Below are 25,368 nucleotides of genomic sequence, written 5' to 3' on the forward strand. Positions count from 1 at the left end.
TTATTTTACTCTAATGAGTTGTAATGAAATTTGCGTGCACAAATTGGACAATGCAGATACCGCATTGACACAATGGAAGCGCAGTTTCGCGTTCAGGCAGTGAGGCCAGATATCTTGTCAGAGCTTTTCGGCCGACTAACCCGGCTTTGGGGAAATGAATTGGTTTTTTTCACGGGACCATCGGTCTTGTGAACAACTTTCGCTTATAAACTACGCAAAACGAAAGGATGATAACGACCAGAGGACGAATACCGGTATTTGACTGTGATGAGTGGTAATGAAATGTTTGTTCAGAAATTGGACAATCCAGGCACCGTATTGACCCTACGGAAGCGGAGCTTCGTACTCAGGCAGTGAGGCCAGATATCTCGTCAGGTCTTTTCGGTCGGCTCAGCCGCTATGAGGAAATGCATTCGTTTTTTTCACGGGGCTCCATCGGTCTTGTCAAAAACTTTCGTTGATAAACTACGCGAAAGGAAAGGATGATAACGACCAAATGACCGATACCGGTGTTGGACACTAATGAGTCATAATGAAATGTGCGTTCGGAAATTGGACAATGCAAATACTGTATTGACACAATGCAAGCCCGGTTTTGCGCTCGGGCCGTGAGGCCAGATATCTTGTCAGAGCTTTTCAATCGACAAACCCGTCTATGGGGAAATGCATTAGTTTTTATCACAGGGCGCCATCGTTCTTGTGAACAACTTTCGCTTAGAAACAATGCAAAACACAAGGATGATAACGACCAGAGTTCTGTTACGTGTATTGGACAGTAATGAGTCGCAATGAAATGTGAATTCAGAAGAAGAATAATGCTGATACCGTGTTGACACAATAAACGCCCAGTTTCGCGCTCGGGCAGTGAGGCGAGATATCTTTTCGGCTGACTAGCCAGTCTATTGGGATATGCATTCCTTTTTTCACACGGCGCCATCGGTCTTGTGAACAACTTTCGCTTATAAACAAACCAAAAGGAAAGGATGATAACGACCAGAGGACCGATACAGGTATTATGAACTAATGAGTCGTACTGAATTGTGAGTTCAGAAATTGGACAATGCAGATACCATACTGATAGAATAGAAGCCCGGTTTCGCGCTCGGGCAGTGAGGCCAGATATCTTGTCAGATCTTCTCGGTCGACTAACCCGTCTATGAGGAAATGCATTAGTTTTTTTTCACAGGGCGCTATCGGTCTTGTGCACAACTCTCCCTTATAAACTTCGCAAAAGGAAAGGATGATAACGACCAGAGGACCGATACGGGTATTAGGCACTATTGCGTCGTAATGAAATGTATGTTCAGAAAGTGTACAATGCAGATACCGTATTGACACAATTGAAGCCCGGTTTCGCGCTCGGGCAGTGAGGGGAGATATCTTGTCAGACCTTTTCAGTCGACTAACCCGGCTATGGGGAAAGGCATTAGTGTATTTCACAGGGCGCAATCTGTCTTGTGAACAACTTTCGCTTATAAACTACGCAAAAGGGAAGGATGATAACGTCTAGAGGACCGATACGGGTGTTGGACAGTAATGAGTCGTAATTAAATGTACGTTATGTGTTCAGAAATTGAACAATGCAGATACCGTATTGACACAATGGAAGCGCAGTTTTGTGCTCGGGCTTTTACGAATCGGGCCTTTAATACGTCTTCCCTGCGTTTTCTTCATCAAAGCGGCCTCATTGATATCTCCACGCAGAAAGTTATGCTTCCACCAGCTCTTTAAAGGCCGCGCTCCCGAATCTGGACCTTCGCCTTATTTAACTCTTATGAATACACTTGAACCTAGTTGCGGTGTGTTTGATTTTTTCGGTGTGTTTTGGCCGCACATGTATGCGTTCTGTTGCAAAAATATAAACAGGCATATCCGGCAACAACACCCAACGCATTCTGTATTGTCGTATTGTGAAATCTTGATGAAGTGTGCCTCGTATATGCTGCCAGCAGATGTTTGCTTTTTCCGTAAACAACAGTAACAGAATAAAGAACAATGCTTACACCACGCACACCTGTAACGAAAAAGTTATCCAGGGACGTTCTCATCATGACTAACGTGGAAGCGCAGGACTTTGCCGCTGAAGGTTTCCTGCAGCGAGGCCACTTCGAGCCTTGACGAAACACGGCGTCTGGGCATGTGTGTTCTTCGGTAGAATAGGCAGGGTCTATTTGTCCCAAAAGGCCGATCGGCGAGACATTTTCGAAATAATTGTACCCGTACGGTGGACCGTATTTCTGCTCCGGGAGACACAATTTGGCGTTAAGAAATCCGCAGAATTTCAGAGCACTGTTTACTAATGCGTAGTATTCTGATGCCGCTCATCTAGGGTGTGTTCTTTACAGCAAAAATTTGCGTTTTCGAAATTCTCCAACCGAGTCTCTGTTGACGCTATTATAATGGTTACAGGTGCTACTTCCACCAAATCGGCTTTTTTGTGAATATGAAGGGTGTTACACAGTTCGCAATTTTCTATAGTTGTTTCTCTTTTTCTTACTTTTTGATTTTCCAAAATTCTGTCTGACCCATTACCTCTATTCACGCTATTGTAACGATAGCATGTGTTACGTCCACGAAATCTGCATTTTGTTAAAATATAGGCGTAGCACGTTTCACCATTCTCACTATTTTTTTATTTTTCTTCATTTTAGAATCCCGTGCAACCGATTATACCCAATTAGCTGTTATAACGATTATATGTGTCACTCCCGTTAAATCAGCATTTTTATGGAAATGCAGGGCGTTACATGGTCCTGGCTATGGGGGTATACTCGGCCAAGAATTCTACGCAGTGAAAGCACAAGGCCGGGGCGCAGGCTTACGTCGGTTACGTTGTGCATCTGTCGCAGGCACCGCAGACGCGAGTCGTATCCGGCCCAGGAGTGGGCGGTCCACCAATGGCCGTACTCGCCATGTGCGTTGTAGTGGATGGAACCCTTGGTGAAGGCGTGCATCATCTGGTGACCGGAAAGGGCGCCCATGCCGCCATAGTTCACTGCGCTCGGAGCCGTCATCGAGAACAGGGGGTGGCGGAGCACGGTCGCCGGCATCTGCACCTTGTTTCGGTGCACCGAGTAGGCACCGTTCGTGTTTGTCACCGGGAACCTGCGCCACCATCGGGGAGCATCGTCCACAACGCACATAAAAAGCGCCATTACACTGTTCGATAGCCGTTGAACAATATGGATTCTCGTCCCCAGGTGCGAGGAGGCGCTGGCTGCAGGGCACAAGAATGCATATTTCTTGGTAGCAGCACAGTCAGCGCCACAATTGTTCTGCACTTAAAATTGTGAATGACACCAGCCGCGTAAAACATTGCATTTGCACCAGAATGCGTAATCAGGGGAAGAAAGTCACTTAATTTTATAACAGCGTAAATCGAGACGTACTTGATCAAGCGAAATTCCGAGAAAAAGCGAAAAATGCAGAAAATGAAAATTTCAACTTTTGGAATGAAAATATTGTCACGAAGCCAAGGACGAAGCAGTTGTTTGGAAAAGAAACAAGGTTATTGGAGCGAACTTGTGCTCCCCTAACAACTGAAAAGAATACAGAGGCCGCGAAGCAGCGGTCAACAAAGTGACGTACGTGCGTCGTCGAGCGTTGCAGAATCGAATGCACCGGCGTCTGCTATGCAGGCTTTTATCTTTCCGCGCGAGAGTTTCTCGAACCGTCGATTCGCATCCAGAACATTGTAGATCACAGAAGATTATTCTGGTCTAGCGGCGTTAGGGCGAAACGCTCTGCTTATCTGAATGAGATAGCCCGTGCGGCATAAAAATAATGGAACACGCGCTTCGCATGGGACACAGATAACAGAGACGGGCGCGGCCCGGCATTAAAACAAACAATAAATAAACAAACCCGTACATGGTTCGCGGCAATATGAAGGTCATATTCTTCTGCCAAATACGGTAGAAAAATAACAAAGCTGCTGAAAGCAACGATGAGAAACAGAACCGTCGTTAAAATGATTGACGGTATAATACGTTTTGCATCTGAACATAAATACTGCATTGTAAATAATCAGGCACTTACCCTGAAATTCTGAATACACACTCCACTCGAGTATTCAGTGAAGAAGGTTCTTGAAAGCGATTTCCCAATGCAAAACCATTGCGGAATCCTTCGCTCAGCCGAGTTGAGAGAGTTAATGGAGTGTGGAAGGGACTCGGAATACGGACGCTAGCCATCCAATAGTGTCAGTTTACGTCCGCGGCAAAAAGGACCAAAAAAACGAAGCCTTTTTCATCAGAAAAACATGGTTCGTACACAACCTTCCTACCCTGCAACCTCAGTGCCAAAATTGCAAAGCGCTTCAACAGAATTACAATGGCGGACTCTGATGGGCATCGGCTTTATAATTCTAAGGCCTCCGTTCGATTCTGACCATGAAAAGCATTTCTTTCAGGCGCTTCTTGTGTCTTTGAAACAGAAGTGACAAGTTGAGTTTTATGTAGGGCATTGCGCACTACGAACGACGCGATCAGTGAGGCCGTGGAAGCTTCGCTTTATACCTTCGACACACTAGAATACACTGGCATATTTCGCTTGTCATAGCGAAATCTGCCGATGCAAAAGAACAATGGAGATAAGTGGCCCAACACCTATGTGCATTTCGGAACGATTATCGGGATTTCTTCTCGTTATCGGTCGGGTCAGTGAATATTTCAGGTCTTCATAGTTTTAGATCACCAGTGAATTGTTGAGGTTGTAGATGACGTTCTGTGTGAGTAACGTCTGTTTAATTAACTCTTAGTTTTTGACTCTCGCATAATTTCATCTTTCTGGTGTTATGATCCTTCGACGTTTCAGATATGCTTGCTTGGTTTTAAACTCGAGGCTCTGTTTCGGTCTCTCCGTTGGTGCTAGCGAAAGCAGCGCATCAGAGGGCCACGGCCTCGTCACTGGCGATCTGCGGAATCTGCGTTTCTTTGCTCGAAACCATGCACCAGCCATTCTTCTCGGTAGCGCCTCTCCAAGGGCCTCAGAACGTTTCTTTGCAATTGAGTTAGCAACTATTTCTTTAAAACTTTTTGGCTTGATGAAATAATTATGGATCTATACGGATATTTCACCATGATATGTCAGTGGTGAACACTGGGTGACACGGAAATGGTGGTCACGTGAAGTTAACTTTCGAAGGTGTGGATCGGTCGCCAAAGTAGATGATCGCTGATCTAATGAAGCGACGAATGGCTCGCTCGTTGGCCCACGGCACGTAGCCAACGACGGCCTACTCCAAGCAAACTCAAAATGTGCAATATTGCCGCGAACCATGTAAGGGTATGTTTATTTATTGTTTGTTTTTACTGCCGGGCCGCACCCGGCTGTGTTATCTGCGTGCTAAGTAAAGCGCGTCTTCCATTCTTTAATAACACCGTCAGGCGGGCTAGTTGGTACTCAGAATTCATGCTGAATTTTTGCGCAGCGTAAGACAAGGACAGATACAACAAGGGACACGAAGACCAGCGCAGGCAGCAACTTTTTTAAGTTTGTGCGACAGTCCGTGCATGTACGGCATTACTGAAAACTTACTATCTGGGCTATTTTCTTTCACCTTGCACTCCGATTTTATTCTTTTCAATAGCCTTTCACTCGCAGTCAGCAACACCGATGTCGGGTAAACCGCCTTTTTGAGGCGATGCTCTTGCTCAAGGTATGCTTCACCCGTTTTGTGCTTGCAATTCTTGGTGAGAGCGGCTTTGAAACATCCCGTGGCGATACCGTTTTTCACAATCCTTGAATGCCCAGATGTGTAATTCAGGAGTGGTTTTTTCGTGCGTGGAGAGTATTGCCAGCAGATATGGTGCTCTCCAAACTTGAACTTCACATCCAGGAACTGTAGCCTGTTTTCTTTCGGCACCTCATACGTGAAGCTTAACCCTTCGCCTCTCACTCTGAAGACGTCCAACACTTGTGCCTTGAACATCTCCAACTCTGTACCTTGGCCCAGTACTAAATAATCGTCTACGTGTGGTGATGCCTGATACTATGTACTCTGAAAGAGGCCAGAACGTGATGCTGAAGTGCTTTAAGGAAGTAACCGTAAAGCCTCAGAATGCGAAAAACAAAGCTTTGGCCTTGCTTGAAAGGTGCAATCTAATCAATTTGGCTTCACAAGTAAAACAGGAAAAAGGACAAACGCTGGAAGTGTTTTTCGCAGCAAAAACACACAAGCCAGAAGTTCCGTTCAGAGCCATTGTTTCAGAGCACAATTCGTGGCAGTTTCTAGTATCAGGCTTCCTTCAAAAAATGCTCGCGTCATTGAGAGTGATTGACCCATTTCTGGTAAACAATTCCGAGGAAGTTGTGGAATTTGTTTCGGGTACGAACAAAGGGAATTACATGGCTTGCAGCGTTGAAATACAAGACCTATATTATTCTCTGCCTCAGGGGGGCTTACTGCAGAGTGTTAGAGATTGTGTCGAACAGGACAATGATGAAGTGTCGTTTCGTAATATGAGTGGAATGTCGCTGGAGGCCTTTCTAGAACTACTGATTCTGTATCTGGAGAGTACTTACGTAGAGTACGAAGAAAAGCTGTTCCTTCAGAAACAGGGCGTGTGCATTGGGTCGAAAGTAGCCCCTGTGTTAAGCACAATTTTTTGGGGTAGGGTGGATAGTCGAGTGAAAACTGATTTAGAAGGAAGGGTGCTGAGAATCTTTAGATATGTAGACAATTATTTAGTACTGGGCCAAGGTACAGAGTTGGAGATGTTCAAGGCACAAGTGTTGGACGTCTTCAGAGTGAGAGGCGAAGGGTTAAGCTTCACGTATGAGGTGCCGAAAGAAAACAGGCTGCAGTTCCTGGATGTGAAGTTCATGTTTGGAGAGCACCATATCTGCTGGCAATACTCTCCACGCACGGAAAAACCACTCCTAAATTACACGTCTGGGCATTCAAGAATTGTGAAAAACGGTATCGCCATGGGATGTTTCAAAGCCGCTCTCACCAAGAATTGCAAGCCCAAAATGGGTGAAGCCTACCTTGAGCAAGAGCATCGCCTCAAAAAGGCGGGGTACCCGACATCGGTGTTGCTGACTGCGAGTGAAAGGCTATTGAAAAGAATAAAATCGGATTGCAAGGCGAAAGAAAATAGCCCAGATAGTAAGTTTTCAGTAATCCCGTACGTGCACGGACTGTCGCACAAACTTAACAAAGTTGCAGCCTGCGCTGGTCTTCGTGTCTCTTGTTGTATCTGTCCTTGTCTTACGCTGCGCAAAAATTTAGCATGAATTCCATTCTTTATTTTTATGCCACACGGGCTATCACATTCACATGAGCAAGCTGTTTCGCCCTAACATCGCTAGCCCAGAATAATCTTCGGTGACCTACAATGTTCTGGATATGAATCGACGGTTCCCGAAACACTCGCGCCGAAAGATAAAAGCCTCCAGAGCAGACGCCGCGGCATTCGATTCGACGACACTCGCCTGCGCAAGTCGCTTTGTTGGCCGCTGTTGACTCGTGAAGAAAAAAGACGGCACTTTGAGGCTCTGCGTTGACTACCGGCGACTGAACAAAATCACAAAAAAGGCCGTGTACTCCCTGCCACGAATCGATGAAGCCCTCGACCTCTGCCATGCGAAGTACTTCTCAATGATAGATCTGAAGACCGGCTACTGGCAAATTGAAGTGGACGAGAGACACAGAGAGAAGACTGCATTTATAACCCCGGACGGTCTATATGAGTTCAATTTGATGCTGTTTGGGCTGTGCACGGCGCCAGCAATGTTTCAAGGAGTCATGGACTTTGTGCTAGCCGGCCTGAATTGGGGAACCTGTCTCGTATACATCGAAGATGTTGTGGTATTCGCCCGGACTTTCGACGAACACCTTGCGAGGTTGGAGTCTGTACTCGAGCCTATTCGCAAGTCGGGGTTAACGCTAAAGCCTGAAAAGTGCCCCTTCGCATACGAGGACCTCAAGTGTTTGGGACACGTCGTCAACGCCGGGGCAGTCCTGCCTGACCCGGCGAAAACATCAGCCATAGCGAACTTCCCAAGACTGAAAGAAAGAAAGGGCGTGTGAAGATTTCTCGCACTGTGCGCATACTACCGGCGCTTCGTCTCAAACTTCGCACGCATTTCAGACCCACTCACGCGCCTGACAAAACATAGCACCCCTTTCGCATAGGAAAACGCCCAAGAAAAAGCATTTTGTGAGCTGCAACTACACCTGCAAAACCCGCCCGTGCTCGCTCATTTAGACGAAAACGCCGAAACGTAAATGCACACCGACGCCAGCGATATAGGCCTGGGTGCCGTGCTCGTCCAAAAGCAAAGCGGTTGCGAAAAAGTAATCTCCTTTGCCAGCTGTGGTCTTTCGAAGGAGGGGAAATAATACTCAGCTCTTAAAAAGAATGCCTCTCAATTATATGGGCCATTTCAAAATATTGCCCGTACCTGCAGGTCGACCATTCAAGGTTGTGACAGACCACCATGCGCTGTTTTGGCTCGCCATTTTGAAGGACCCCTCTGGCCTTCTTTGGCGGTGGAGCTTGCGTCTGCAAGAGTTCCACGTTACAATAGTTTACAAATCCCACAGGGAACACTCCGACGCCGACTGCCTGTCCCGCACCACCACAAGACTCCGATGAAGGCAGCGCGTTCTTCGGAGTCGTTACGGAGAGTTACCTAGCCTCGCAGCAGCGTGCCGACCTCGACCTGCACGTCATGATCGACTACCACGAAGGACGCAATGTCGCCGTGCCAAGGGCGTTCAAGCGGAACTTACCAGCATTCAGCCTCGAAAAGTCCGTCCTCGTGAGCAAGAATTTCAACCCCGGAACGAGAACGAATTATCTACCGGTCATCCCCGCAGAGCTCCGCGACGAAATTTTGGAAGTGTGCCACGACGACCCATCTTCCGGAGCTCTCGGCACAGCTCGCAATATTGCAAATATCAAGGCGAAGTACTTCTGGCCCCACCTTACATCTGAGGTCACCCACTACGTTATGTGTTGCCGTGACTGCCAGCGACAAAAAACGCCGCCGACAAGACCCGCCGGCTTTCTGCAACCTATCGCCGCCCCTTCGAGGCCCTTTCAACAGATTGGAATGGGCCTTCCAGGCCCATTCCCTACGTCACAATCACAGAACCAGTGGATTGTTGTAGCGACAGACTGCATGACGCGCTACGCAGAGACCGCCGCTCTTCCTAGGGGGACTTAATAAAACGGGCTCAAAAACTGAAACCCTTCCCGTTCCACCGAGGTATGACGGGTAAATTGAATACATTGAAAATGGATGTATGGATATAAAATTAAAAAGACGTAAAAAGGTAATTAAACACGATAATTACGCAGAAAATGACTTACTAGAGAACAATAATAAATACAAAAGATCTAAAGGCTATTATGGCGTTATTTGCCGCTGACTTTGTTTCTGCGTGTGAGTTAAATTGTGACAAAATGTCTGAGGGGTTAGTATTGTTGAATATTAGCGTTAACTATTATTGTCATTTCTTCTAAAACTTTTAATGTTTTTGCATATTTTATTAGCTCCGGTTTTCTTCTTACGAGATAATTTCTATAAAGAAGTCGCAAAGTTCTTCATAAAGCAGGTTTTGCTGCGACATGGAGCCCCTGAAGTCCTAATCACGGACCGCGGAACGGCCTTCACTGCGTAGCTAACGCAAGGAATCTTACGGTACAGCAACACGGATCACCGAAGAACGACGGCGTACCACCCCCAAACGAACGGACTAACGGAACTACTCAACAAGGCGATCGCGAATATGCTGTCAATGTACGTCGACGTTGAACGTTGGGACGAAGTGCTCCCGTATGTCACCTTCGCGTACAACACGGCTATACAGAACACTACGCAAATGACGCCGTTCGAGCTTGTCTACGGAAGACTGCCGACTACGATGCTTGACGCACGCTTCCACATGTAGAAGACGACGACCTCAACCCCGACGTCCAAGGTTACCATCTACGTGCGGAGGAGGCTCTCCAGCTCGCTCGAGTTCGTACAGCGGACCAGCAGCTGGTGGATCCCGGGCGCTACAACCTCCGACGAAGAGACGTAGAGTACGACCCAGGAGAGCGTGTCTGGGTTTGGACTCCCATCCGACGACGCGGACTCAATGAGAAGCTTCTGCGACCATATTTCGGACCCTACCAGATTCTACGACGTATCGGCCAACTTACCTACGAAGTGATCCCCGATAGTGATTCCGGAACATCACGACGACGCACGCGGCCCGAAGTCGTCCACGTGGCTCGCCTAAAACCTTACTATGCAAGATGACGGGCATTTTTGTTGTTTGTTCGGACTGCCTTTTATTTTAGCATCGGGTCGATGCACTCTTAGAGGGGGGTAATGCCACAAACCATGTACGGGTTTGTGTATTTATTGTTTGTTTTTAGGTCCGGGTCACGCCCGGCTGTGTTATCTGCGTTCTAAGCAAAGCGCGTCTTCCATTCTTTACAGTTATGGGGCACGGGCTATCACATTCAGATAAGCAGACTGTTTCGCCCTAACGTCGCTAGCCCAGAATAATATTCTGTGGTCTACAATGTTCTGGATGTGAATCGACGGTTCCAGAAACACTTGCGCCGAAAGAAAAAAGCCTGCAGAGCAGACGCCGCGGCATTCGAGTCGACGACACGCGCCTGCGCAACGCGCGCACTTTCTTTACATTACATATTTACCACTTCCCAGGCTCATGATCACATACAAGAGGTCCGGCAAGGCCCGCGTCGATCAGGGCTCACCGCGTTCTCCTCTCCCCTTTTCTCTCTCTGTCCACACAAGCTAGAAACGCCTCGGTTTTGCCAAGAAAAACCCCACACAAAAGAGACGTGAACACTAGAGAGTGACGATGGCTCATTGATTAGCCCACACTGGGCCACTGATTAGCCAAAATAGTCACGTGACCCACTTCTCTCAGTCTCATACAGAAACCCAAAGGTAGTCCGTAAAACATAAATATAACAGAAATGAAAACCAACCACTAAAAGCACACGCAACGCCGCGAATCGCCTCTCGGGCGGCATGTCTCAAAGTATTGTCAAATCGTGCACGCCTACGTTTGTGCTCCGAGCCGCAACACTTGCTTTCCTTTATAGACACGTGGAGCACCTACCAAAGCCCAGTCCCCTACCCAGTGACGCAGCCCAGCCGCCGAATCCCCAGGTTCAGAGGCGTGACGAACGGAATCGTCGCCCAGTAGCTTTGAGAGTTGCAGCTATCACAGACAACGTCTGGTGACCTCTTCCTATCGTTCATCTTAAGCCGAGAAAAAAAAACAGGGACACAGTAGACGAGGACAAGCGCTTGTCCTCGTCTACTGTGTCCCTGTTTTTTTCTGCGCTTAAGGTGAACGTTATGGAATACCAACTAGCCCGAACGCAAGCCCCTCTTCCTATAGTTGACTCAAGATTTCACCTCTTCACTGACCCTCAGCTCCTGTCTGCTTCGGGGATTCTCGTGGCGATAATCGCGGTCGTTAAAATGTAAATGATAACCTTTCGCCTACTTCTCAAGCGAACGCAAGGAAATACTCCTTCTTCGAAAGCTTACATCGCTTTCTGCTATTGTGTAGTGACCGACGCGTTTCTAGGCGTTGTCTCCGTGACCGCTCGTCGGGTGGACACAAAAGCGTTGCGAATAACAAGGAAGCATCCACGGTTTCTCCTTACACCCCTGCCGCTCAAGACAGCCGTGTTGGCTCGCCGGGGTAAAAACAAACACCAGATAGCTAAACAAGCAAACCCCAGCGAAAGACATCTAGTTGCCGGGCCATTTAAAATGTGAAGTGAGGGGCCCGAACTTTCACCTTACCACCAAGAATGTTCTCCGTACACTAGCTGTACGTACAACATACATTCTGGCTGTGGGTTCCAAAAACACAATGTATAACAACCAAGAAAGTCACTCAGAACACTCGTTACATACAAAACAGCATGAAACATTCCCAGACGTACTGTAGCTTAAACACTATGCACGAACAAAACGTAAAGTCTTAACTGTCACAAACAACACTTGCAAGAAAGAAAACGAAGTACAACAATATCCTCATTACCCTCACGAAAAGCGGCTCTTCTTCCGGAAATTCAAACACTAAACGGAAACTCAGCCACACATAATTTAAACTTAAAAGTGTCCCAAAGGACGCAATATACCAAGAAAGAAAGCACCAAGAAGCTCCCCTCTAGCCTCCAAAAAAGTTACAGCCTTAAACAACTTGACACACAAAAGCGATCTCGCTTTATAGCCAAAACATGTAAGAACACTTTCCCCTTGACATTTAGAGGCAACAAACCCCACGAATGATGTAAACACTGGAAAATGCAACTCGAGTAACATTACAAACCACAATATTACCAACGCATGCAGGGCCATTCTTTCACTACAACATGACAAAAAGACACTCAAACACTCCAAAGATTATGGTTGCAATGGCGACTGCCTCAAGGAAAGTCTGTATAGGATGGTGTGACGTGCCAACGATTTCCCGGCAATGATGGCCACACCATCTCAAGATGTACCACCACCATCCCTGTCCTTCCTAAATACGAAGTAGCTATTCAAGAAATTTGTGTGTTGTGAGTTTAGACGTGTTTCTGGAAGACACATTACATTTGGCTGATTGGAGTGCAGCATCTTGTACACATCGTCAAGGTTTTTAAAAAGGCTCTACAGTTCCATTGAATTGTGTTTTCACTTGCCATTATTAGTGTGAGAGCTACTGCAGTGTGCATATTTTTGTGTCGCCTCTCGGGGCTGTGCCTCTCGCCTTTTGTGGCTTGTCGGGAGGCTTTGGTGTCGGGACGCATTCCTTCAGGTGCACCGCAGACAAGAACGGTCCGACGTTCATTTCGTCTTCGGATGCCCTCGGAGTGCCTGTGTGATCAGTGTCCTTGGACCGCGCACCCCTTTCGACGCGCTTTGACTGACCCGCAACCACCGAGGGTTTCAGGAACGCCTCTGATTGCACAGGTGGTGCGGTGGTGGTGGGGGTGGGAGCTGCCACTGGGTCCCTTGCCTCCATCTCCTCTGTGCCCTCGCGTGTTGTTTGGGACGGTGAAGCGGAAGTGGAGGATGCAGCAGTTGGTGCTGTGCCCGAACCGTTGGCACATAAACACCGCCACGGGGTCGGGATGTAAGCCCGCACTGGACATCGGATGTAACCTGGGTTGATGAATGCTAGAATGGTCGACATATCAAAGTTTAAGATGAGGTGCTTTATCTGTATTTGTTTCTCACCTCTGCGTATTGTTATGGGCCTGGCCACTGTTACGCCCTGACCACGAAGGCCCTCCAGCAGGTCACCTTCAGTTTTATTTAGTAGGTCATATTTGGAAATCACGCCCTGGGAGCTGTTTAGGCTACGGTGGGGGTTGACTCGCATGGCCAGATCGGCGATGCGGGTTTGTGCAAGTAGTTATCAGCCTGATCCTGGCTACTGACCTCAACAAAGATTTCACCAGTTCTTTGTTTTTTGGCTTTATTTGGCCGATGACACCTTCGAGAAATTTGCAGACTAGAAATACTTACTTGGACGTAAGAGGTTTGAACTGATCAACTGATTCTATGACTAAGAAGCGAGAGTAGTTGTTCGGTTCCGGAATAATCAAGTTAGAAAGTGGTGGAAAAGAAACTTCGGTGCGGCAACTTTTCGGGGGCCGATCATGTTTGGGGTGGGGTTTGCATAATACAATAAGCAATAGTATAAAAGCAGGGGACCAGGGTACTTTCTTCGCTCGGGTTACCCTAATACCAAGACATGCCCCGAGCTCCCTGTCTGGTAGACAGGCAGGTAGCTCGGGAGCCCATCCACCGGAGCTTGATTTGGGATCCGACGGCCACCGTTTGAGGTTTCTACCCTTCAACTTTATACTCATTATCATGGTCGGTTACAGCGTGAGTATGGGGGCTCCAGGACCGTGATGTCGCCAATACCTTCACCATGATTACTTAAGGTGCCCCGTACGGGGATGCGGCTGCTCGTGGGTACGCGGCGCCGCTCTCGCCGCTGGAGCCGTGTCCGTTCTCAGCTAATGCAGCTCTCTCCCGGTCCTGACGACGCCTCGATGGTGTGGAGCGTCTGCTCCCTGGGGCCTCTCAAAAAGATGTCGCCCCAGCCTCCGAACTCTGGCTCGGACTCTCGAACGCCGCGCTTACACCGGGCGCTGCCGTAGAGGTCGCATCTCTCTCCCGTTGTCGAGGTCGTCCTCACCGCTGCAGTTTGGAGCTTCTCTCCCCGGGGTCTCTCACCGAGATGTCACCCCGGACTCTGGTCTAGTTGCCGCGGCACCCGGAGCGTCTGCTCCCTGGGGCCTCTAACCAAGATGTCACCCCAGCTTCCGTGCTTAAGCTCGAACTCTCGAACGCCTCCCGCTGATGACGCCGGGTGCTGCCGTAGAGAAGGCAGCTCTCTCTCGTTGTCGATCTAGGTCGTACACACCGCTGCAGCCTGGCGCTTCTGCTCCCCGGGGTCTCTCGCCAAGATGGCACCCCGGACTCTGGCTTGGTGTCGTCTCTGCAGCTTGGAGCGCCTGCTCCTTGGGGCCTCTCACCAAGATGTCGCCCCAGCCTTTCAGTACGCTCTCCGTCGTCCGCAAAAAGTGTTATGTCGACTGATTCTGGTCACGGCAGCAGTTAACTTTTGAAGGTGTGGTTCGGTCGCCGAAGTCGATGATCACTGATCCGATGAAGCGACGAATGGCTGGCTCGTTGGCCGGTGGCACATAGCCGACGACAGTCTACTCCAAGCAAACGCAAGATGTACAATATGTACACTTTATAGTCTACTCCAAGCAAACGCAAGATGTACAATATGTACACTTTATTTACTTTACATATTTACCACTTCCATGGCTCATGATCGCATGCAAGAGGTTGGGCAAGGCCCGCGTCGAGCGGGGCTAGCCACACTCTTTCTTCTCTCCTCTGTGTCCACAAAAACCTGAAACTCCTCGGTTTTACCAACCCCGCACACAAAAGGGACGTCAACACTACAGAGAGAGGATGGCTCATTGATTACCCCACACTGGGCCACTGATTGGCCACCTTGACAAACAAAGCTAGGTGGTTTCAAAATAGTCACGTGACCTACATCTCTCACTCTCATACAGAAACCCAAAGGTATTCCGCAAAACGTAAATATTACAGTAAAGGCACAAAGTTGGGCTAGATGGTTATCTGACTGCATTTTACTAGCGAAAAATCAACGCGGAGGAAGAAAAAGTGCACAGGACACTCGCAAGGGAGTGTCTTGCGAGTGTTCTGTGTACTTCTTCTTCTTCCGCCTCTATTTTTCTCTAGTAAAATGCAGTAAATATAACAGAAATAAAAACTAACCAACTAAAAGCTGACCAAACGCCGCGAATCGGCTCATGGGCGGCGCGTCTCAAATTATTGTCATACCGTGCACGCCTATGTTTGTGCTTCGCGCCGCCACAGTTCTTTCTATTTATTTATTTATTTATTTATTTATTTATTCAGCTTACTACATTCGCCCAGAGGGCATTGTTGTAGGAGATACATCAGAAGAAAATTCAGTGGACAAATGTAATCATGAATCTCGTGATATACAGGAATAAAAATCAACAGAGGCATTCTACAACAAGAGCATTGTACAAGAGCATTGTACAAGATTATTTTCCATTGTACAAGAGCAAATCAACAAGAGCATTGTACAACATCAAACGGGAACACGTGCGTGAAAAAAAAAAGAACAGGAAAACAAGACGTAAGACGACGTAAAAAATCGACATTCTCTAAAAACAAATACAAATACAAAAAAAACCAATACAAATAATTGACAGGAACACCATCGCGGCAATTCAAGAAACGCTCTTTTCACTTTCACCACGCAGATAATCCCTTAGAGCTGTGTCAAATGTAACGGCAGATGCGGAAACGATGTTTTCTGGAAGCTTATTCCAATCGCCAATTGTGCGTGGAAAAAAAGATGATTTAAAAAGTGAGGTGCGGCAATGAATTTCTCTAATCTTTTTGCTGTTGTCTCTCCTTTTTGATACGTAATCGGGCGGTTTCAGATAAGTCTGGCGGTTAATACCTGTTTTTCCGTTAGTTATCTGGTTGAGGAATAGCAGGCGGCATACTGTGCGGCGAGTTTGCAAACAGTCCCAAGATAGTGCCTTTTTTATTGCGGAAACACTGGTATTTTTACCGAAGGAACCAGTGACAAAGCGGGCAGCACGGTTTTGAATAACTTCTAGTTTATTAATTAGTACCTTGGTGTCCGGATCCCACGCAGCAGCAGCGTATTCTAGTATTGGACGCACATTAGTTTTGTACAAAGTCTCTTTTACGTCCTGTGGTGCATTTTTGAATTTTCTTCTAATAAAATTTAGAACACGGCCAGCTTTCATTGTTACGGTTTCAGTGTGTTTGGACCAGGTCAGGTTGGATGAGAATGTGAGGCCAAGGTACTTAACATGATCTGAAAATGCAATGCTTTCCGTCTGTAAAAGGTAAGTAGTTATTGTATTCGACCGTTTTCGGCTAAAACGCATGCAGTGACATTTTGAAACGTTGAGTTTCATATTCCATTTGTTACACCAGTTGACAATACTGTTTAAATCCAACTGTAATTGAGCAGCGTCATTCGGATTGTTAATGTCCCTATACAATACACAATCATCAGCGTATAGCCCTAGGTTAGATGAAACGTTTGCACCTATATCATTAATAAAAATTATAAACAGCAGGGGGCCGAGGACGGACGCTTGCGGGACTCCTGAGGTGACGGGAACGGGTTCTGATTCAAAGCCATTAATGATAACCTTTTGGGAACGATTTGAAAGATATGTGCGCACCCAACCAAGCACATTGTCCGGGAGACCAAGATATGATAATTTATGAAGCAAGTGAGAGTGAGACACTACATCAAATGCCTTTCGAATGTCTAAAAATACACAGTCTACTTGTGTACCTGAGTCAAATGAAGAAAAAATGTCATGGCAGAATTCTACTAATTCAGTTGTGCAGGAATGCCCAGCTCGGAAACCATGTTGGTAGTTCATAAAGAAATTATTTACCTGCAAGTGATGGAATATGTTCGGATAAATAATGTGTTCAAGGATTTTGCAACACACGCTCGTCAACGATATGGGTCTGTAATTGGGCGCCTGGCAACGGGGTCCGCTTTTATGAATAGGTACGACAGGTCGTACCTATTCATAGACAGGTCGTGCCTTTGTAGACAGGTCGAGCTCCTAAGAAAGCGCAGTCGCCTACCTATTGACGCAGCCCAGCCGCCGAGTCGCGAGGTTCAGAGGCGTGACGAACAAAATCGTTGCCCAGTAGCTTTGAGCAGCGCAACTATCACAACTACCAACTATCACGTCTGGTGACCTCTCCCTATACTTAACGCAAGGTTTCACCCCTTGACTGACCCTCAGCTCCCGTTCGTTTCGGGGATTGTCGTGGCGATAATCGCGGTCATTAAAATGTCAACGGTCCCCTTCCGCCGGCTTCTCAAACGAACGCAAGGAAATAATCCTTATATGAAAGCTTACACCGCTTTCAGCTATTGTTGAGTGACCGACGCGCTTGTAGGCGTGATCTGCGGTCCCGCTCGTCGGGTGGACACAAAAGCGCGGCCAATAACAAAGATGCCTCCGTGGTTTCTCCTTACACCCCTGGCGCCCAAGTCAGCTTTCTTGGCTCGTGTGGGTGAAAACAAACACCATACAGGTACACAAGCAAACCCCAGCGAAAGACGTCTAGTTGCCGGGCAGTTTTAATAAATAAGTGAGGGGCCCGAACTTAAGACGTGAGTTCACCGCAGTTCATAGGCGACCCGCACGTGGTAACTGCTCGAGACATCACGTGTAAAGAGAAAATGCTAACCTGAAATGAGTGGCATCCTGCAGGAGGTTCCACATGGTCTTCTTCATAGCCCGGAACCAATGGTAGAGGAAGCTGTCGGGAGCCCACGGGTACTTCCTGTATACCTTGTTGATGGCATCAAAGGATGCGAGGTGCTTGGGGTAGCCCATGTGTATGCTCATGTTGCTAATCTTGTAATGTGCCATCTTTCTGGTGTCGTCGTCAATCCAGCGCGAGCGTTGGATTTCTTTCAGGATAGAAAGCTGTATCTGGATCGCTATTTTCGCGCTGTGACGCACCGCCTCGGACGGCACCACCCGAAACAGGTACCACGACATTAGCGGCACCTCCATCACATCTAAGACTGCCTCGCGGCACAAGACTCTCAACGTATCCGTTGTTAAAAAAGACTGCAGTTTCACACTGGCGAAAGGAATCAGCTTCCGCAGCAGCTCCCATGCAGTGAGAAGGCAGAGCTTTGTGTTGCCGAGGTCAGCGTACAGCTTGTCGAAGTATTGCATGGCGGCTTTGCTGACCTGCGTGGACGCCAGCCGTACAAGACAATGTTATTCAAAGTGCTGTGGAGCTTTGCCACTGTGATTTTGCAAGGAAGCATTGTTGACTTACTGAATTGCATTCACGCCGAGCAAGGAATTTACTGTCTTTTGAAGGAGCGTTCAGGGCATTTTACATCTAAGCTAGAGCGAGTCGTGCTGTGCCGGTCTACTGTCATTTAGGGTACGCAAAAGTTATGCGCTGTACCCAGATGAAAGTCGACTGCATATTTTTGCTGGCAATATAGATTTCCGGCCACATTTCCAGCGTAATTTTCCAGCTCCAGCTGTGAATATCAATTTCCCCCTGGGAACGTAACTTCCCCAACGAGAAATATTAATATCCAGCCAGAACACAATTTTTTTCTAACGGGAAATTTGTGACGCGGCCGGAAAGACTTCCAGCTGGAGCTGGAATTCCTGATTCTGGCTGGAAAAGATATTTCCAGCCCCAGCCGGAGGTGCTCCTGGAAATGAACACTGTACACTTTGAGCTATTAAAATGCATAACAACATAAAAAAGTGTGCTTATCACTTTAAATAGTTCAACAATAAGCAGTCCCAAACAAAAGAGCAACAACTTCTTCAAAAGTGTTTTAATTCTGCTCGGACTACAATTTTATGCGCCTGTACTCGGCGCCATTTCACTTATTATAATGTGTTCTGCCGCTCCAGTTGGCGCACGTGCAGAGGCCCGCACATGGCTGTAGCACGTTTTACGTACTCCTTTGTACTCCACTTTACAGTGTACCGAATTCTGTTCTGTACAGCTGTTTTGTGCGCGCTCGTGCTTTCGTGAAGGACGCTGAGAGGAATGTTTTCGCGTTAATCACGTCGCTTGCCGATAACAAAGTGAAATGCTCGGAAAAAGATGTGGTTGCAACCATGGACTGCGTACCGTTGACATGCACTGATACTACCAAATATAGGTAAGTGCACATTCATGTTGATTTGCTCAAATTCATGAGCTTGTAGATTTCGTTAGTGTTGGGCTTCTGTGGTCTTCGGAATCAAAATGCGTGAAAGCTTGTAGCCCTAATGCAATCTTGATCATTGCAGCAACTTGGCACTATGTGTGGTGGCGCTCGTAAAAACAGTGCTTTGGGCCTCGCTAAATTTCGACAGGCTCATTGTCTGTGGCCTGTGCACAGTGAGAGAGTGCCTGTCGAAGGTGTTATTGCGTTCCAGACCTCGGCGTCTATTTAAATAGACACAGCGTAATTAATGCATGAGCCGTCCTGCGCCATCAACAGTTGAACTGCAGCAGACAGACACATGCAACGTGTTACAAGGTGAAAAAATCTATAATAAATCACTTTATCTTCTGTTTTTTCAAGTATCTGTGAAGCAACGTCTACGTGGCAGAATGCGGTACACGAGGCTTGCAAACCAGAAGAGTGCCGGCAAAAGGACCGAAAAGTGGCATCACGAACTCTGGTAAGCACATAAAAAGATGGAAATGGTTTGATTGGCAGTTTTGCAAAGCTCACAAAATCACCTGACCTTGCGGTTTCTCATAGGCTACCTGAATAGGCTACCTGAATAGCTACCTGAATACGCTACCTATAGGCTACCTTAATCACTGGAACACTCATTTAACCAAAGAAGGTAGAGTTTCTGGCCCCTGTGAATGTTCAGGGTACACAAGTGACAATGCTGAAGATATGTAATATATGGCGCGACAACATAGATTTAAATATTTAATATGGCCTCTGTGTTACTGCATCAGGGCACGACAGCTCACACAGAAGAGTTTTTTCATTCAGAAATCCTGGTGGTGTTTTGGTGTCTGCTACAAATGACTTCAGGTCAGAATGATGTACATAAAAATTAAATTTCGTAATGTGCGCTAGTGCAAAACGTACCAAAAAAAGTGATTTTCTTGCTGGGAATGAAAAAGAACACAGCATGAAAGAAGTGATTTCTCGCTGGAAAGTGGGCAGAATCCAGCAAGAATAAAGCAAGTGCCAGCTGGTAAGCTACTGCAATCTGGCTGGAAATAATGGTATTTCCCGAAAGAAAAGGGTGAAAGAAAAGGAAAAGAAGTGGGCAGTTTTCCAGCTGGGAATGGTGCAATTTCCAGTTAGTAGACCTGCCATTTCTGGCAGGAGACTAACCTGGAAATTTTGATTTCCAGCCGGTGGTTCCGGCTGACACCTCGCTCCAGTCCAGGCTGAAAATGATTTCAGGCTGGAAGACTTTCATAAGACAGCCGGGACTGGAAATCATTTCCATCTGGGTCTGTTTAAAGAAATATTTATCCTTACTAGTTCAATGGCTGCCGCATTTCGCCCTTTGATACTGAGGATAGGGTAAGTTTTTCTCCTAGTTGCGTGCGCTGTTTACGAGGAGGCAGTGACGGGAAACACCACCAACAATGCACCGGGAGTGTGGCGTCTTTGTTCTTGTGGTACACTAGCCTAGCTTTCTGGATAAACGCACACTTTACATTGACCAAAAGGAAGGAGTAACTTACCAGAACCGGATAGTCCCTGAGGTACAAGTTATCGGTGTGAGCTTCGACGAGTGTCGTCCACCTTCCTCCCGTTTCATTGAGTGTAGGCGTGAGACTCTCCAGTCCGAGCACAGTATCGAAGCTGATATTATGAAGCCCACGCAGGACATCTTGCGTGAGCCTCCCGGCGGCCTCGCTTTCGATCTGGACGATTTCTTCCTTGGGGAAGTCAAGCGTGTTTTCGTAGAACGCTATCCCGGTGGGGTTTTCGCGAATGCTAAACCACCACAGCTGCTTTTCGTTCAAGCTGAGCCGCAGTATGCGCTTGCTGTGGTGCAGCAGGCCGTCCTCCAGAGAGAGACCTAGCAGCGTGTTCATGTTGTACTTGAAGAACATGAACAGAACCTTATCCAGGGTTGGCCCGTTTGCGTATGAAGACGAGTTAAGACCCACACTCTTAAGGAAATCTTTCAGATACCGTATCTCCTTCGGCTTGCGGGCCGGTCTTCCGACTAGGCACTGCCTATGCAAGGCGGCGGCTTTATCGGCTGCGGACGGATTGTCTTGTGCATACAAAGAAACTTTGAAATGGTCGATGGTATCGTGCAGCTCCTCGTACATCTCGCCGTCCATATTCACTAACATGCTGCCATAGGCACTCTTGTAGTTGCCGCACACGAAAGCGTAGAAATCCTTGCAAGGGTCTTGCTTCGTATCCATGACCTTGTTAATCCTCTGTAGAATAACATGGTCCTTGCTTGGGGGGGGATCTGGCGCCAATGTCGGAACCGGAGGCCACCATTTCAGGTGGACGGCAACTGTGACACCAACGCTTGCCAGTACGAGCACAGCGACGGCACGCGCGAAGACTTCCTTGACGATGCCACGAGATCTTTCCTTCTCCTGCTCCTTCAGCAAGGGCCTCCGAGGCGACGTCTCACTTCTCTGGAAAGGTATTATGCAGGATGTTGGATCGGGGAATTTAACTAGACACGAATGCATGACTCATTCGGTGAAACTTGAAGCAATGTGTCATGAGTGCTCAACTCTAAACGTGAGAGACCAGCCCATGACCAGATTTGCGAAACAGTGCACTTGAGAGAACAGCTTTAGATTGCTGGTGTTCCGTGAGTGGGGTTACCCTCCTTTGCGCGGTCTTGAAAACGTCCAGTAAACATACAGTGTTAATGCGTATAATTTTGCCAATACTTCTTACTCCCAGCGCCAATAGTGCCACTCTCTGCATTTGCACAAAAATGCGTATTTTGCGCAAGTAACACTTTTGGATGACGAGCGCCTGTCGTTGAATGCAAAGATAGGATGAAGCAGCTACGAAATGACACCCTCTTTGCTCGCCGACATCTTGAGGAGTGCTAGAGCTTGCGCGTATCCAGTTGCACGCAAATTTTCACCCGTCTCTGCAGAGCCGAAAAAACGAACGCGCTCAATAAAATAAGCTTGAAAGGGACAACGCTTTCTTCGAGCTCCGAAGAATGCTGTGCATATCGTTTCGTTCTACCAGCCGACAGAGGCTGAATTGTCTATTCTCGGGCGTGGCCTGAACTTCAATACGCGACCTGCACTCGACCCCACAAAAGTAGTATGGGCGGTGGAACAGGCCATCTCTCTTGTAGAGCCTTCACTCTGTGACGAGGCCCGTGCACGTGCACTTAACGTCCTCTGCAAGCTACGCGCCAAACCTGACGTATCCCCGCTATCAGAAACTAAACGCGAGGCTTTAAGAAGCCTGCGCGACAACGACCAAATCGTTGGACTTCCTGCAGACAACGGCAACGCCATCGTCGCAGTGGACGCTGAGCAGGACAGGATCAAAATGCTCGCATTCTTGGGCCATGCTGGCACCTATGCAAGTCTTAGGAAGGAATCGACTCAAAAGGTTCAAAGATAACTGCAGAAGCTCTTGGCTAACGTTGTACCACCGCAACACAAGGGGTTGTATTACAAGCTGCTCTGCCACAACGGATCAGCAGCAGAAATATACGGTCTACCCAAGCTGCACAAGCCTGGTGCTCGATTGCGGCCAATAGCAGACTTCACCCGTTCGTGCTCCACAGGCTCCCCGGCTTCCTGCATCACGTCTTCTGCCCACTCGGCAGATGCAGCCAATCCCATCTCCGCACCAGTGAGGACTTCAATGAAAGCTTTCAAAACCTTCAGCTCAACGTCTCCGGTAAAATGGCATCGTTTGACGTAACGTCACAATTTACGAGCGTTACAATGATTTGGCTGTGGACTTGTGCACTTCGGAAGTCAGTACTGACCCCACGCTACAAGGAGAACCCCATCGAGGCACATGACATCGGGCGGCTGCTGCAGTTTTATTTGTCGGACACACACTTCACATAAACGAGAGATTCTTTGTGCAAATTCACGGAGCGGCGATGGGTGCATCTATTTCGGTGACAGTCACCAACCTGATGATGGAGGTACTCTAGGAGCATGCCCTCAACTCATTTGCAGAGCACCCGAGGACGTTCCTGCGTTACGTCGACGACTGCTTCTGTGCTACCAGAAGATTCAATAGATTATTTCCCAGCTCACCTCAATGGAATGTACCCGGTCATCCAATTCAGACTCAGAAAGAAGCGGATGGGCGTCTGCCATCCTAGACGTCCTGGTGAAGCTTTATGGTGTGGCGCTGTCTTTTACGGTGTTCAGAATGACTCACAACGGCCGGTACCTACACTAGAATTCGGTGCATCCGGCAGCACAGAAGCGGTCTGTGGTCGCCTCCCTTTTGCGCAGAGCTTACAGGATCTGCAGCTAGTAATAATAATAATATATGTTTATTGCAATATACATGGTACATTTGCGGGCCTGCCGAAGCCACAGAAGGCTTGTAGGGCAGTGCCCGGCAGTTGGCGGCACCGAGGACAATCGCTTCGCCGGTACGGACACACAAAAAAGAGAAGGAAAGAAAAAAGAGAAAAAAATGTGGTGAGTGATGAGCGAATAGTTAATAGAAAAGTTCAAACAGACATTTCTTAATTTATTTTCGGCTACTGAGGGAGAAAACATCGTCTGGTAACTGATTCATTGTATGTGGGACATAGAAAGCGCGAATACGTTTCCCATACCTAGTTCATGTCCTAGGCAAAACGAAACAACTGCGTTGACGAAGGTCCCTCACAGGAATGTACGGAACGCAGTACTCTTTCGTCCAAACATATTTCAGAACTACTGTTTGTGTATACAGAACTGAGAATTTTGGCATATCAGACCATGAGAAAAGACAGACATTGCCAACAATATTCGTACTGTACAACATCGATTTTAATACCAGTTTTATTAAACTGTCAACTTTGTTCCGCCAAAAGGCCGAGCAAAAATAAAAGCAACAAATACCATAGCTCAGTACGCTGTAACCAAGAGCGTGCACGATCTGTTTACGGAGTGAAACCGGACATATTGAGCGCGTTGAAAATAACAAACACACAATTTTACGAAGATGGGAACAAATGTAGACCAACTGGCTTTTCCATAACATGTCAGAATCGAAAAATATTCCCAAGTACTTAACGGTCGAGCTATAATTAACCGGAGAACAAGTGCAATTATTAAAAAAACGACTTGTGTAGGAAGATGGGTATTTCTTGGGAGGTAGGTTTGAGAGGATTGTGAAAACATACAAGTTGAGTTTCAGTTTTGGTAATCCCTATCACGTTGTTTTCAAACCATTCCATTAGTTGTTCACAATCGTATTGTACATTCTTCACAGCTGTTGCATATTCAATGTGTCTAGAAATGAAAAGTGTATAATCTGCGTACTGAACAACGCGACAGTAAAATATGGAATCACTCAGATCGTTAACATATAAATTGAACAGAACAGGTGCAAGAATAGACCCTTGTGGCTCTCCACTACACAAAGGAATTTGTGCACTTGTACCTTTTCCAATGACAACGGTCCGAGATCTGTCAGCAAGATAATTGGTAAGTAAAGAAAGAAATGGACCACAAATTCCATATTATACAGTTTGTCACACAATATCCTATGACGAACACAATCAAATGCCTTGGTGGCATCTAAAAAGAGAGCACAAGCGAATTCATTTTGATCAATGGCCTCCTTCAGGAAATCAGAAATTTCTTCTAAGGCTTTTTGTGTGCCTCGACCACTTACAAAACCGAACTAGTTAGGTGAATAGACATCACGAGATTGAAGGAAACTAAGTAATACTGAACAAACATGCTTTTCCAGTATCAAAGATGTGGTTGGTAGGATTGAAATACCCCTATAATTTTTGACATTGCTTTTTCCCCACTTTTAAACATAGGTCTAAATAGTGCTTGTTTCAGACCCATTGGTACAATTTGCGTAGAGAATATGTTATTTAAAATAGCAAGCAATACGTGTTTGAGTTGCTCAAAATGCTTACATAGAACATCAACAGATACGCAATCCAATACGGGAGATTTTCGCCGATTAAAGTTAAACCAAATACATCGAATATCTTCCTCAGCACAAAGCGGCAAAAAGGCGGAATCAAGGACAGACATGCTCCCATTTGCCTTACTTGC

The 25,368-nt window shown here is 47.1% G+C and overlaps 1 protein-coding gene across 1 annotated transcript; it reads right to left on the bottom strand.

Annotated features, from left to right (window-relative positions):
* Window positions 1-1,999: 1,999 nt before the first annotated feature.
* LOC144163804 (endothelin-converting enzyme 1-like) lies at window positions 2,000-22,959 on the bottom strand. Its single transcript, XM_077694513.1, has 5 exons — window positions 22,885-22,959; window positions 20,848-21,771; window positions 17,839-18,353; window positions 2,823-3,105; window positions 2,000-2,014 (listed from the first exon to the last, which is right to left on the bottom strand). The coding sequence occupies exons 1-5, from the start codon at window positions 22,957-22,959 to the stop codon at window positions 2,000-2,002; spliced, it is 1,812 nt and encodes a 603-aa protein (XP_077550639.1).
* Window positions 22,960-25,368: the final 2,409 nt, after the last annotated feature.

The sequence above is a fragment of the Haemaphysalis longicornis genome, unplaced genomic scaffold (genome assembly GCF_048455015.1).
Source record: "Haemaphysalis longicornis isolate Haplotype H1 unplaced genomic scaffold, Haemaphysalis longicornis Haplotype H1 scaffold_13, whole genome shotgun sequence".
Classification (NCBI taxonomy): Eukaryota; Metazoa; Arthropoda; class Arachnida; order Ixodida; family Ixodidae; genus Haemaphysalis; species Haemaphysalis longicornis.

Excerpts from the sequence above, each read along its gene's own strand:
- LOC144163804 (XM_077694513.1), bottom strand. The coding sequence starts at position 22,959 with ATGGGATTGGCTGCATCTGCCGAGTGGGCAGAAGACGTGATGCAGGAA. Across the intron at positions 18,354-20,847 it reads TCAGGGACTATCCGGTTCTG|GTCAGCAAAGCCGCCATGCA; the intron begins GTAAGTTACTCC and ends GCGTCCACGCAG. Across the intron at positions 3,106-17,838 it reads CAGGATGCCACTCATTTCAG|GTTCCCGGTGACAAACACGA; the intron begins GTTAGCATTTTC and ends ATGGTGGCGCAG.